The sequence below is a fragment of the Tinamus guttatus genome, unplaced genomic scaffold, assembly GCF_059628265.1.
Source record: "Tinamus guttatus ecotype Peru unplaced genomic scaffold, ASM5962826v1 Tinamus_guttatus_pri_ptg000323l, whole genome shotgun sequence".
NCBI classification, from domain to species: domain Eukaryota; kingdom Metazoa; phylum Chordata; class Aves; order Tinamiformes; family Tinamidae; genus Tinamus; species Tinamus guttatus.
Genome location: NW_028288857.1, coordinates 2,128,373 through 2,142,638, shown reverse-complemented (window position 1 = coordinate 2,142,638; position 14,266 = coordinate 2,128,373). Strand labels below are relative to the sequence as shown.

Here is a 14,266-nt window from a genome sequence, read left to right as displayed (position 1 = left end):
CGAGGAATGCCCGATAAGCCCTGAGCTGCAGTCCCCACTAAGCCTATCAGGAAAGGTTAGTTTCATGAAAAGCTATTTTGAACTTGAAATTGGAGGAGGGGGGTAGTGGAGGTGGGCTGTTAGTTCACATAAAAATCCAGGTAGCTTTCCTTCAGGATTACTGAACCCCAATTAATCATCCTGGGTTAATCAGCTTTTTGAGAGCAGATGTCCCATACAACCCCTCTAACACCCAGTGGCTACTTGAAGTTTTGTGGGTTTGGATGGTCACCACAAGACCTTCAGCAGTTTTCTTCTCATTCTGGGGCAGGTTGGGAAGTCTAAGAAAAGCTTGCTCTTGTGTTACAAAAAATGTCAGTTCCTGCCACCAACGCATGCAAAAATCCTGTCTTCTTTCCCAAATTTCTGTGTTCACAAGGCCACCACCCCAAGCCCACCTGTTCTTTAGCCACAGAGTAACATCTTCTGGATCTCAGGAATACAATGGAGCTATTTGCTCAACAAGCTGATCCGATCTGCATTCACCAAAAGCAATATTCTCTTTACAAGCATGTGTTCCAAAAATCTGATACTAACAAGTCAAAAATATACTGTAAAAGAAATTTAATGCAACAAAAATTCAATATTTACATAACGTCCAAGTTCCATTTCATTTTTTCTTAGCAGATGCTTCTGAGCTTCTCTGTAGCTTCCAAATGAACACTCTGTACTCTGCCTTCTGTCTATCAGCTCATCAGAAATTAGTCTTAAGTTTAAAACGTCAATAGAATAAGATGTGCATGGAAATGCCATTAACCACAGAGGTAAAGGACTATGTTGTTACATTCAGGAGAGTGGCAAAACCTCTCTGGCCACCTCACCCCTTATATGGTGGGGTTTTGGATTTTGTGTTTTTGTTGCTTTTAACCTTAAACATGACCTCAACCCAAAAAAACAAACAAAAAATGATTCTACACTCAATTGTACATTTTCTGAGGCTTCAGAAGACACTTTCATTTCCATTTCAAAAAAGAATCAAGGCTAGAAAGAAACAATTAAATACAAAGTTCCTCTGGAGTCCCTCCTCGAAGGCTGGCTGTGCAGAAGTAGTCATCTTCCTAGATCTTGATGTTTTTTTGTTTTGGTCTTTTTCTTTTTGTCATCTGTTTTAGGTTTCAATGCACAGACACATGCAGACACACCGGCAATTGCTTTGGGCAAGTCTGTTCCTCTGTACCACTTATTCTTCTCCTTATCATAAACTTGGACTGTTTTGGAGAAGACTGTTTCTTCCCAGCTGTAGCCTCCAAGAATATATATCTTGCCTTCCCAAACAGCCACCCCTGACTCACTGTTTGCTTGCAGCAAAGGGGCAACTCTGGTCCACTGGTTACATTGAGGGCTGTACGACTCCACGCTCAGAATGTCAAAACGGGCCATGGTTTCGATGTTGTCGTCGCTGCCTCCAATGGAATAGATGTGGTCCTGGAGGGTGCACATGCTGTGCCACCCCCTGGCAGTGATCATTGGCCTTTTCTCCTCCCAGACATCAGTGCGATAATCGTAGCAGAGCAGATTTTTTCTGTATGGGCCAATTTGGTAGTCGTGGCCTCCTGAAATGTACACAAATTCCTTGTAGACTGTTCCTGCGTGGCCATAAGTAAACCTAGGACAGGCAAACAACAAAAAAGGTATGTCTTAGTACTTATGGTTTTTATTGAGATACCCAGCATTTCACAAGGGTTGATACTATACAAGAAATTTAACAGAAGATAGGAGAATCCCTGATCCTGTTAGTTACCCAGTAGCTTTTCTCCATATTTATATTGGTGGCTGCAGAGTTCTAAGGTACAACAGTGACTTTTCAAGGCATCCTTTTCATACCTGGTCACTACAGAGTGCTAAGGTATGACAAGCACTTTTTAAGGCATCCTCTATAGTGTGTCATACAACAGAAGCAACCCATCCTGCTCTAGTTGCCATGGCCTTCTCTCCCATTTTTCTGTTCCAGGGCTTGGGTTGGATCAGTCTGAGAGGGCCTGAGAGGAAAAAATCCACAGCTCAGCAAGGGATTCTATGACAGAAAGAGGAAATAATCATGATACCTGGCAGACTTAATAGTAGCGATTAGCCAAGAAAAACCAACAAGAAAACTACTGCTGTCTTCCCCTTCCACAGCTTCAGGATCATGAATCAGTTCTTACGCCCCAGTGTTCACAGCCCAGTTTATTTACAAGCATGTCACAATCAACGTCCTTTGCATGATCTGTCTGTTCTACCACATCTGCTATACAGGCTATAACGTCTTCAGTCACCTCAGAACAAGTCATGAAACCTTCTTAATCAGAGATCAGAGGCCCGTATCTGAAGACAAAATAAGCTGGCAGAAACCATCATCATCATGAATGCCGTTTCCATAGGGCACAGAGAAAAATGTTGTGATTGGCAATAATGAAGCTACTACAAACCCAGCTCTGGAGGCTGCTCTTAATTTTGCATATGGATATTTCTGACCAAGCCCTTTTGAACTCAAGGTAGAAGGCAAAGATGAGGGGCAGCCTCAGTTTCTTTGAATACACCCTTCCTGCACATGCCCTTTTTTGTCAAAAGATGTAGCTGCAGCACCAGCCATGACAAACTGGCTCACACATTCATGAAAAAAGCTCTAACTATTTAATGCTCATGGGGCTGCAGAGCAAAATACACATCCTGCTGCACGCTGCTCCCTTGCTATGTAGCCAAGGACTCAAGATAACTCAGCCTCCATGGCAGACAAACCTATCCCAGCAGTGCTCTAGCCTGGAATGCTTTTGTGCTCTGCCTGAACACGCTCAAAGCTGAATGTGGACAGAACCTCGAGCTGGTTTTATTTCACATGGTAATAGTTTGTCTCAACCTCGCAAACTGTTCTTTAGCTTATTCCATGCACATAAAGCACCAAGCGCTTTGCAGCCAAGAGAAAAAGTGGAAAAGAAAAGCCACATTTCCCCTGAAAGCGCAATACTTCTGAGAAAAGCTCAAGATGTTTATTATTATTCTAGAGAGCTATCAAAGTCTCCGATCCTTGACCAGTGTCTGAATCAGATAATTTTAACAAGCTCCCCTTACAAAAAAAAACAAATATCCTTGACACACTTGGCTGAAGTGTGTAGTGTGCCCAAGGCAGATACTGCAGCACCATCCATGCAGAACTTGAAGACCTCAGAACTCTTATTGCTACTTAGTCACTTGCTTCAGAAGCTTAAAGGCAAGACTGAAAAAACAAAAAAGCCAACAAAAATACCACACATCAAAATGAAAAATCTGATGAATAGCTAAGATACCATATCCAAAAAGACATCTCAGAAATTCTGTAGTTCATTCTCTGCCTAATCACGGGGACACTTAAATCCTGTTTGATACTCCGGTGTGACAAGAATTCCCTGGGCACATGCGCTGCACTTTTTCACCTTCCAGAACTGCTGGGTGTTGATTTAGGCAGTCTCCCAGTTCCCTAAGAGACTACAAAACCAAGTAGAGCAGCACTCAAGCGTCCTGGGGCACCCAGCCTGGCTCGTGCCCTCTTTGCTTCTCCGTGTGCATCAGACAGGCAGCTCTGAGGAGCTAGACCAGCTACTGGGAACAGGATGGACAACCTGAATTCCTTCCTTTTCCCAAACGGAGTAGGATTTGAAACCAACATCTTCTAGCCAACAAGCTACCTGGAAGACATGCAGTAAGGCTCTCCACAGAGGCAGCGTGAGATAATAGATAGTCTAGATAGCCTCAACCTTTCCCTATACCAGCAGGAAAGGAGAATTCTGTACGGATAAGCAAGTGGTAGACACTTTCTCTTAAGCCCACACAAGCAGTCTAGCCTAGATAAAGCTCTGAAGCTCTTCTTTTTGCCTTGATCAACAGGTATGTCCAGTGAACAACAGGTGAAACACTAATCTGAAAAGGCAATTGTCTGAAGAAAATTGGCTGTGAATTTGTTATTTTGAAATATAGGGAGATAACCTGTTTCAACAGGTTGTTAGGTTAGACTGATTTATGAAAAGTTCATCCCAAACTGCAAATATTAGGCATCAGCCTAACACAAAACTGCATGAAACCATACACAAATTTAAAACAATCCAAAAGAGAGCTTCCTGTGGTTTAAACAGTGGCACTTTTGAGGTATGCAACAGAACAGGCCATTTCAGTACACAAGGCCCAGCCATCCTCCAACTGCAAGCAACAAGCATCATCTCTATGAGTGGACAGAGGAGATGGAGACATTAAGGAGAAAGGAGTTTCCGTTCAGGACACATTAGCACCAACAGCCAATTTTGAATAAGCTTCCCAATCACCATGCTGCAAAACCACTGCTTCTGTCACAGTAGCACATTTGGTAAACTCTAGACAATCCAGGAATTTATCTTTTTTATCCAAAATTTATCTTTTTTAAATAAAATGAACACCATATACAGCCCAGTTCTTAAACCTTTGGGAATCCCCTACTCCAACCAGCATCCAGGCGAGCTGTGGTTATTCAGAATCATTGAGTCCACCTGTTGCAAGATTATTCAAGATATAACTAGTAGAACAGCTACCATCACTTGCTAACCTGTTCCAACACATTTCTTTGTACAACTGCTCTCATTTATTCTGCTAAACTTTAACCTAGGGCCACACAATTAATTTCCCAGGTGCCTGCAGCACTTTTGCTAAGTCTGTTGAAGATGAGAAAACACTGCACCAGCTTGTGCTCTACCAAGCCAGTCAGCTACTGCTGTTCCATTCCAGACTGAAAATTGTGGAGGCAACTGCTCCCAAAGAGACAGGAGGAATGTCTAAAAAAATAATATAGCACTCTTTTTAGGAATGGGGAAGGTATCCTAAAGCCACGAACCTTAGTGAGGTTCAGACAAGATTCACTTGTAGAAGACTTGGATCAGTTCCATCATTTAGATAGTTTGGCTGAAGTTTTTCACATTAAGCATCTGCCCCAGGATGTGGCGCTTGCTTTTCCAGGAAGACAGAACTATTCAGTCAAAACAAGTCAGCTCCTTCCAAGAAAAGTGGTTGGGGAAACAACAGCTCTTCCTCCGAGGAGCAGTATCGTTCCTGCGTACAGCAACAAGGACACAGCCTTCGGAAGCTGACGGGAGGCCTGTGTGCCAAGGATGCAGCCACTGCCTTTCCCCTCAAAATCTCCACCATGATTCTTGGGAAAGAAAAGAAAATCCTTACCTGCACTTTCCAAACAAAATATTTAGCAAATGTAACTTCTGAAAATCCCACCCCACACAGCCTTAGCCATCTATATACAAGCTGTCACCACACAACAACACGAGCCTATCACTGCAAGACAGAAGCTTGGATGGTTTCATGCAGCTGAAGAATTCCCAAAGGCAACACACAGCAAGCAGCAGCAACATACAGACAACATTGCCCTTTTTTGGACAGCTTTCAACCTGGTTGGCTCAAGCCAACCATGAAACCCTACCCAAAGACCATTTTTATATGGTGGAGGGGGAAAGGTAATCAGGCAGAGAAAAAAAACACCCATGCCCATTCTATGGCAAGTGTTTTGGGATTTGTTTGTTTTTTTTAAACAGCATTCATGGCAGTTGAGCCACATTTCCATTTCTTTGCAAAAATGTGTCTGAAGCAGCTGTGCTACAATTTCTGTGAGACGTTACTGGAATCTCACAAGTCACCCCAGTTAACCAAAGGGCACAGGAACTAACGATACTCCCCCATGCAGCTTTCCAGGGAAGATGGTGATGTGCAGCCTCAATTGCCAGATCTGCCTACGTGAGCAGAAGGAAAAAAGAGAAAACATCCTCTTCCTAAAAGCACTGAAGCCCAGCTGTTAGCGTGGATCAGACTCGCATTGCAGCACCTACCCAAAATAGAATTAACAGCCTTCTGTGCTTTCACTGGCTGCCTAGAGCTCCACACTTCTGTGGCTAAGGAAATAAAAAAATCTTGTGTCTTGTTGATGTTGCCACGAAGAAGCCACAGGTTCTAGACAAAGTGAAAATACCACTCATATAGCCTTGTAATTCTCAAGAATGTGAAATACTGCAAAATCTGAATAGCTGTTTGCAGATTAGACACTATCCTACTAGCCTTACATGGTCACCACCCAAGCGCTGATTCCAGGTACAAGGAACGTCCTGTGCTGTTGTTACAATAAGAGCTCTGGTCTAAAGCCTCTCAAAAGTACAGTTTTAACTTGGGCTGCCCACTTGAGAGAAGTTACTTTTGCCAGGGATACCTAATATTTGTATACAGGTAAATGTAGATCATCTGCAAAAACTAATATAAGCAGCAAAACACAGACAAACATGTTACAGCTGAAATGACAGCAGCAAGGCAACAAATTAAGGCCAAACTAATTCTAAAAGCTTTTGATCAAGAGCCAAGCAGGGCCTCTGAAAACACTTTGCTCCGAGTGACTTTTGGAAAAAATATTAAAATCTGGAGAACAAAATTACAAGACCTCTTCCCTTCCTTCCTTTGGTTGTATCTCTGGACAGAAATCAAAACCAACCGATCTGATATGAATCACATTGCCTGGAAGAGATGTCTGCTCAGATATCACTTATATGATATGTTACTTGCTGATACAGTGTTGGTTATTTTTCCTTTCAATACCCATTCATCTGCTAAAATCATGTAAGCTCTTTTCACCAGCACTCTTTAAACACAGGACAACTTCACAAACTTATCTCCATTACCTTGGCAGGCCTGCTATATAGGACCATGTATCCTTTTGGGGACTATAGGTCTCAACTGAAGAGAGGGCCCCATTTTCATTCCTGCCACCCACAGCCACCAGCATGTCAGTAATAGCTCCCAGGTAGAAATCCACACGACGCTGTCTCATGGAGGCAACCTGGCAAAAAAGTGACACGTTAACATCTTCTAACACGCAGTAAGCAAGCTGACTTAATGAATACGTATATACACAGGTCTGAGGATACCAAGTTTTCCCCCATTATTTTGACAATGAGAGCTACTGGTTTTGATCTACTATATTCAAAAATTGCTTCTATTTCTCTGTAGTAGCATGTTTCAGAGAGTCCTCTTTCAAAAAAAAAAAAAAAAAAAAAAAAAAGGAGATCACAAAGAATTCAAGAAACAGGCCACTCCATAAAAGTTTCAGTGCTACATGGGTCACCTTGCAAACTCCATGAATAAAAGTCTATCGGAAGCAGCCAAAAATCAGAAGTGAATCCCAGAGGATTATTGGTTCAGAAAGGCAGGCACAGTATAGTATTTTATAGGCTCTGCATCGGCAGCAGGTTTCTACAATATGACTGGAAGTGAATAGCTTGTTCTAAGTTCTCTATGTCAGAGAGACATTTAGCAAAGTGACATTTGACAAATGTCAGAGGCGTTTGCTTTATTTCTTTAATATCAGACCCAATTTTGATTTATTTATGTGTGCTACTGCTTGGGAAAGATGAACAAAGCAGTCACCACTGCAGGCCCCCTCTAGCACTATTCTCAGAAGTAACTTGACAAAGCTGGAGTTAGGTCCTGAACAGGGATTTCTACAGAGTAGATGCCTAGTTTTTAAGTGAGGTTGAAAATTGGCCCCAAACTCTCTCTCCTGTGTGCGATTAAACCATTCACACAAAGGATTCAAGTAGCCACTTCCCCATCTAAACAAGTCATTTTTTCATCATTTTTACATGCTGACTGTTGTTACAAGCACCTTCTTTCCACCAAAATAAAAGGAACGCACTCTAAACATTAAGGACTTTTAATAGAGATATAGTACAGCTCAAGTCTCACCTTTATCCACTGGTTACAGCGGGGATCATACCTATATAGGAGATTTGAAGCTGCATCCCCTCCGTTGTCTCTTGAAAAGCTGCCCCCGGCTATGAAAATGAAACCTCCCAGGACTGCAACGCAGTGGTGACTTCGTCTGGCTGGGAGAGGGGTCTCTGCCACCCACTGCCCCTTTCTGGTGTCCAAGAAGCAAGTGTCATCACTCAGTTCCAAGCAGCGCTCGGACACCTCGCCACCAACAAAGAGGAGTCTCTCCTCGCTGGTTCTCAGAGCAGTCCGTTTGTTCTGCAGCACCGGCTGAGCGGTGACATTATTGTGGTAGTTCACTGCTTCCTCTATAAAACCCTCACAGTTTGCTTCTTTGGGAAGAAGAGAGCAGACAGCGGGCTTGACTCGATGCAGAAGATCACTTTTAGGTATCAAAGGAAAGTGAATGTTATCCAGAACTTGGTAGGCTTCGTTCTCCCTTTCCGGGTACTGCGTAAGCCACTGCAGGGCAGCCTGCAGCAAGTCGTGCTCGCACTCCTGCTGCACGTTGCTGCTGTCCAGGTACTGGCACAACTTCTGCATGGAAACATTCTGCAAGAAGTCCGGGGTGAAGGACAGAGTGCCAAAGTTCTGCAAGATGAAAGAATCGATGTAGGAGTCAAGGCGCTTCAGGTTATAGATGGAGGCTAGCTCTTGCAGGTACAAATAGTTCTCCTCACTGACTTCATTTTCAAGATACTCACAACAAAAGTCGACCACCTTCCAGATCTGCAGCAGATGAGCTGTTTCGAGCACGTAGTCAATATTGCCACCATCTAAAGAGAGCTCGCTGCCATACAGGAAATCTACCACAGCCTTGAGACCGATATAAGAGGCTCCAAAAAGCTCCACCTCTTTTTGGTGGGCTTCTCGCATGCCAATAGTGAACATAGAGTTGAAGTAGTCACTGCAAACAGCCAGGAGGTTCCGATGGGCCGGGACTCTCTGTTCATCCACCACAAGGACAATGTCACAAAAGAGGCCTCGATGCCTCTGCTCATTCAGACTCTGAAGAACAAGACTCGAGTGGTCGTCCCATCTGTACACCTGCAATAAGCAAACAGGATCAGGCTGATGTTTTCTTTAGCAAGGGAAACTCAAGCATTCTTACAGTGTTTTCTCAAGGCAGATATCCACACACAGGACAGAGATCTTATTTGTGCTGCAGTTTCTGATTTGAACTAGTTGGCCTGTGATATACTATGTGCCCAAGCTCCTCACCTTCACTTGGATGGGCCTGTACAGGCTCTGTGCCTTCCAATGAGCCATTTCTGTCATAAAACCCTGTCATCTCGTCCACAGCACTGGACTCAAACCTTCCTAAATTTATAAAACCATCATTTTCTGAAACTCTTCCACTCATTGTCTTTAAAATATGTTGCTGACATTTCCTTTCTTATTTGTCCCTCAAACAGCTTTTTACATAGTCCCTCACAACCAAGTTACACACTAAACATTTGTGGGGGCAGACACACACACAGCAGTGAGCCAAATTTTCATTCAGCCCATGTATTGTTTGGGTTAGTGCTTACTTGACAGCTATCCCCTCTTAAATCTTTTCAGAGCTCTGCATTGGTAAGCTCGTTAGGGCAAAATCCCTGCCTTTTCATATTATTCCAGGCATGCACACTGCATTCAAAAAACAAAAACACAATAGCTCTTTATTTATGTGCAAAGCCACACATGTGGGTAACTTATTCCCATTTGACTACTACTTGCTTCCAGAAACCAAGGTAGCTTTTGTTTTAATGAATTCAACTATATATATACACACACACACACACACACACACCCCTATAAAGGTAGATGCTCTCAGAACATGTCTATTAATTGCTCTTCTGGGATGCTTCTGGTCCAGACTTTCTTTTCACTAGCTCTGTATATGCCACAGCACTGCTGAAGCAAAAACCCTTCTTTCACACAAACTTTCCAGTCTTAAAAAAAATCACATGGAAAACATTTTATTACCCCCTATATGTCCTGTTGAAGACACACTGAAGGAACTGGTCCCTCCGGTATGTCAAGCGATAGAGCCTTTAGGATCATCCTTCTGAAGGAATGGAATGCTGCTACATGCAGTCAGTTACCTTGTGATCTCTCTCAATAAAAGCTGGGTTAAGTTAAATGCAAATACATCATTTTAATTACCAAATCCAAAATAGACAGAGTTGCAGGGCTTGCAAGAACATGTAAAAGAAATGAAATGAGATGGAATGGAAGCGCTTCTTTGTGTTGCATTGAGTTTGTTCTAAACATTTCTGGTTGCAAGACTTCGGATCTTGCCCAGTCCTGCACATTCAGGCCGCATTCCCACAACGAGCTCTGACCCTGAGAGAGTGTCTCCTACCACAGTACTTTTGGAAAAGTCACACAACCAACCCGAGTTCTCCTCAAGCCTCTCAGTCATTCGGCCTCTCCTTTGCTGAACTATTGCTTGCCATTTACTGCTTAGGAAATGGTAAAAATGTGTTTCCAGCTTCCCAGACAGACAACAAATGATTATTCCTGTCTAGCGATGGGTTGGTTAACTCACTGGGCGACTTCTCTGTGCACCTGGATGAGAAAAGTTCAAGACCTACAGCCAAGCTTTTCCTGCTGCTGGAAACCTCACTTTGCGTTTGCACTCTGTATATATAATTTAGTAATAATACTTTCACACTGGCTGCCCAATGCACACAGCTCACCACTGTCCAGACATAACGGCAGCCAACTGCTCTGAGCTAACAGCAAGCTGGGGAGCCCGACCTGTTAACACTGGTGGGACAGTGACGGGCACCGTGCCAAAGACTAGGTCTGCATGAGTAACCACATGGGCTGTGCCAGGTAAGGTTTGGGCAGCACTTCTGTTACACGAGACCTGCTTCTACAACATGATGCAAAAACAGACCGGCTTGTGCAGCAAAACTGAGCCTACTGAGCTACTTTCAGAATCATGTCCAGAAACTCATAAAGAGCCCTAAATCCTACGTACACATCAGGTAGGTTCAGAAAGACCTTTAAGGAACACAATGACTCCTCAAGGCCCTGCAATTGTTCACCATGCAGTTGTTTATCCCTGCAGCTAATAAATGATATTTTTCATTATCAGCTCCTATATGGAAATTTGCATTTTACATCCCCTCCAAACAGAAAACTCAAGGGCCACTTTACAGCAATCACCTTGTGTTGGTTGACACTGGAGGAAAGGTGACCTACATCTGGGTTCCTGCCTGCTTCTCCATTTAAACCTCATCTACAAAGGAAGTTTTATCAGATGTTATTTCCCAAATGAATGCCCTTAAGATCATATCCAAGTGGTTTCTCTTTAATTTTGCTTATGCTCTTTTCTAAACACTGCAGGCTAAGCTGCCAAGAAGCCTTCTTTCAGGGTAACTGCATACACACAACTACACAGAGTTAAACCAGTCTAATGGGAGAGGCTTCGACAATTTTAAGCTTTGTGGGCCAAAACTCTGAGTATGCCTCATACTTCACATCATGTTCTCTGAATTTAAAACACGATCTGTGGCATAGGCAACAAACTAACTTCCACTGAAAAATAATAAAAATGATGAAGGACAAACCATACATTTGTGCCAAATATAAGACAGGTTTTCTTAGAGGATGAAGAGGTAACAACCAAGAGGTTACTGAACCTCAATCTGAATTTGACTTGACAGACAAAATTATTGGATTAAGCCAAACCCACATTAATTCCCATCCTTCTAAGTGGCTGGTCATCTCTCTCAATATTCTCTAATTCCACCACCTTGCATAACAAGATTACACAAGAATGTAAGAGTTGCCAAAGATCCCCGTTTATTTACCTGGCTGTGGAGCCAGTAGTGTAATCCTGCCCACAAACACTTATAACAACACGTACTGCTGAAATCCTTGCTGCCCCGGAGAACTGCTGCCACTTCAAAAACCATGCATAAAATGATTATTTATGGCACTGAATAAACTCGGAGTATGTTAACATCTCTGAGCCACTCAGCAAGTTAACCGTTCATTCAAAGAGCAAGAAACATAACCTGATAGTTACACATTTCAAAACCAGGACAAGTTTTACACTAAACAGCTTTCTCAAGCTATTTATATTCTGTTGAACAAGTTTGGCATTAACCAGTAATTCTAAGTTTTACGGAGAGTGACAGCTGCTGTCTCAGCAAGAAGATAACACAATGCTGTCAAGTTAATTAATTTTTAATGCGATAAGTTATTATTACATTCAGACTAAACCATTTAAATGGTAGATGGGATCAGCTCTCAGGAAAAGGGATGCATTTAGAAATGAGATTTTTTTTAATCTTTAAACATTTGAAATTAGAGCCACAAACATTCTATCTTCCTTTGGATTCAGGTATCTAATTTCTTTTCGATCGTTAATGGAGGATCACTACTCCTCAGCGAGGCAAAAGAAAGTGAGATCTGTCTCATTCAACTTCAATAAGACAGACACCTGTACTGAGCAGGTTTGCTTTTCCAGCAGTGGTAGGTAGATGATTGGTCTGCAATGTCTGTAACCCAGAGCTGGCACAGCAACAGATAAATAAATAAAAAAAATAAAAAGCAGCTTTCATTGATATCAAAATAACATCATCACAATTACTGCTGCTATTAACATTTTACAAAGCGAAGGCTGTCATCCTGACTCCATGTAAAGTTACTTAAGATGGACTTCTGGGGATTCCCTGCTGAGATCAACCTATTGGTGCTGAAAGAGATCCTAGCCAAGGGAAATGAACCTCTCAGAGCCAAGAAAACATCCCACTGACTTCACAGGATTAACTCTTGTTTGCTGGATCACAGCTCCCACTCCATATAAAACAAAAGATTATGTTTAAACAGAACAGCTAATTCCGCTTCTTATTTTTTATTTAACTTAATGACTAAAGTTCTAGTGTAGAAAATAATACTGTGTTGCAGTGATGTAAGTTTCTTTAAGTTATGAGTCACAATGAACAGATGCCCATTTTCTGCTACTTTTCAATCTTCAAGCACAATACAGCAAATTACATTTCAGCAATATCTGTGCACTTAGATCACTGGGTTTAGATCTCTTCTAGCAATTCTGAGACCAGACTCCAACACAGCCCTAAAGCAGAGCCCCCCATTCCCCAGACCGGCAGGTACGAGCGCTACAGACCTTGGAGGACTCGCTGATCTTGTGCGGACGACAAATCCTACTTTGCCGGGTTCCCTCCATGGCAGCCGCTCTGCGGCACGTCTGGAACAAAGGCAGAGAACTTGTTAGCAGCACAGGCAGCGGGGCTCGTGCTGAATAAGCAACAGAAACGCCTCTGAAGAGGCCTGTATGGGCCGATCTACAGAGGGAAAATGTCAGATTAACATACAGAGCAATTAGTCTTTCCAGCTCCCTGATGGATCTTGTTTTCTTACTGCTTTCAGCGCCTTGTTGTGCCAACAAGTTCAGGGCACGCTGGGGTATGAGCAGAGCTCGGCGTAAACGTTACTGATGCGACAAGGCTCCGCACGCGGTCCCCGGAGGGTCCTCGTTGTCCCGAGAGACACCCGCTCCCCGCCGGCTTCCAAGGGACCGCAGGGAAAAGCTCCGCTGCCCCCGGGCCGCCCCCGAGGCCGTTGGCGGGGCGGCCGCTACCCGCGACGACCGTTACCCGCTGCAGCCGTTACCCGCGACGACCGTTACCCGCGGCGGCTGTTACCGCGGGCGGCCGTTACCCGCGGCGGTTAGCGGGACGGCTGCTACCGGTAACGGCTCCGCGCGGCCACCGTCGCTTCCCGCGACCATTACTGAGGCGGCCGTTACCGGTACAGGTCGTTACCCGCGGCCGTTACTGGGGCGGCCGTTACCGGCAACGGCCGCGACCCGCGACCGTCACCGCGGCGGCCGTTGCCCACGGAGGGACAACAACGAGGAGCGGCCCCTCGCCGGGCCCCGGGCAGGGCAGTTACCACAGCGCGGCGTCCCTAGGGGCGGCGGGCGGCGGCGGGCGCTCCTGCCGCGGCGTCCCCGGCGGCCGGGCCATGGCAGCCCCCGGCCGCGGCGGCCATAACCAGCCCAGGAAGCGCCGCCCGGACTGACAGCGGCAGCGGCCAACGGGGAGACGGCGGGGGCGGGAGCGGGCGGCGCCGCGGCGGCGCCGGGGGGAAATGGCGGCGCCTCCGCGCGCGGGGCCGCCGTGGGGCGCGGGGGTGGCTGCGTGGGGCCCCCCGCGCGCAGCGGTGGATCTCCGCTAACCCGACACAGGGCGGCACTCGCTTTTGGCGTCGCCTGTGGCGCGTGCGAGCGTGGGGATGCAGGAGAGTGAATCCCCGCTCCCTGGGCCCGGCGAGTCAAAAAGCTGCCTCGATCCAAACCCCCGCGGTCACTGTGGGCTGTTCGCTCCCAGCAGCTCCTGTGTTGCTTTATAGAGTCTGTTTGTGCACGAAAAGGGTGGATGGGCAGGAATGGGGACAAGGCGTGGGAACGCTCAGAAAGGAAGCAAAAATACGTGATGGAAAAGAACAACAGGAACAGCGCATT

The 14,266-nt window shown here is 44.9% G+C and overlaps 1 protein-coding gene across 1 annotated transcript; it reads right to left on the bottom strand.

Moving 5' to 3' along the window:
• Positions 1 to 1,012: 1,012 nt before the first annotated feature.
• Positions 1,013 to 13,726, bottom strand: KLHL36 (kelch like family member 36). The gene is made up of 5 exons (XM_088529072.1): positions 13,696 to 13,726; positions 12,908 to 12,988; positions 7,753 to 8,826; positions 6,690 to 6,847; positions 1,013 to 1,645 (listed from the first exon to the last, which is right to left on the bottom strand). The coding sequence occupies exons 2-5, from the start codon at positions 12,965 to 12,967 to the stop codon at positions 1,090 to 1,092; spliced, it is 1,848 nt and encodes a 615-aa protein (XP_088385198.1). The 5' UTR covers positions 12,968 to 12,988; positions 13,696 to 13,726; the 3' UTR covers positions 1,013 to 1,089.
• Positions 13,727 to 14,266: the final 540 nt, after the last annotated feature.

Coding starts and splice junctions, on each gene's coding strand:
- KLHL36 (XM_088529072.1), bottom strand. CDS start 12,967: ATGGAGGGAACCCGGCAAAGTAGGATTTGTCGTCCGCACAAGATCAGC. Junction 6,848..7,752: donor GCTGTAACCAGTGGATAAAG/GTGAGACTTGAG, acceptor CTTTTTTGCCAG/GTTGCCTCCATGAGACAGCG. Junction 1,646..6,689: donor TATATAGCAGGCCTGCCAAG/GTAATGGAGATA, acceptor TGCCTGTCCTAG/GTTTACTTATGGCCACGCAG.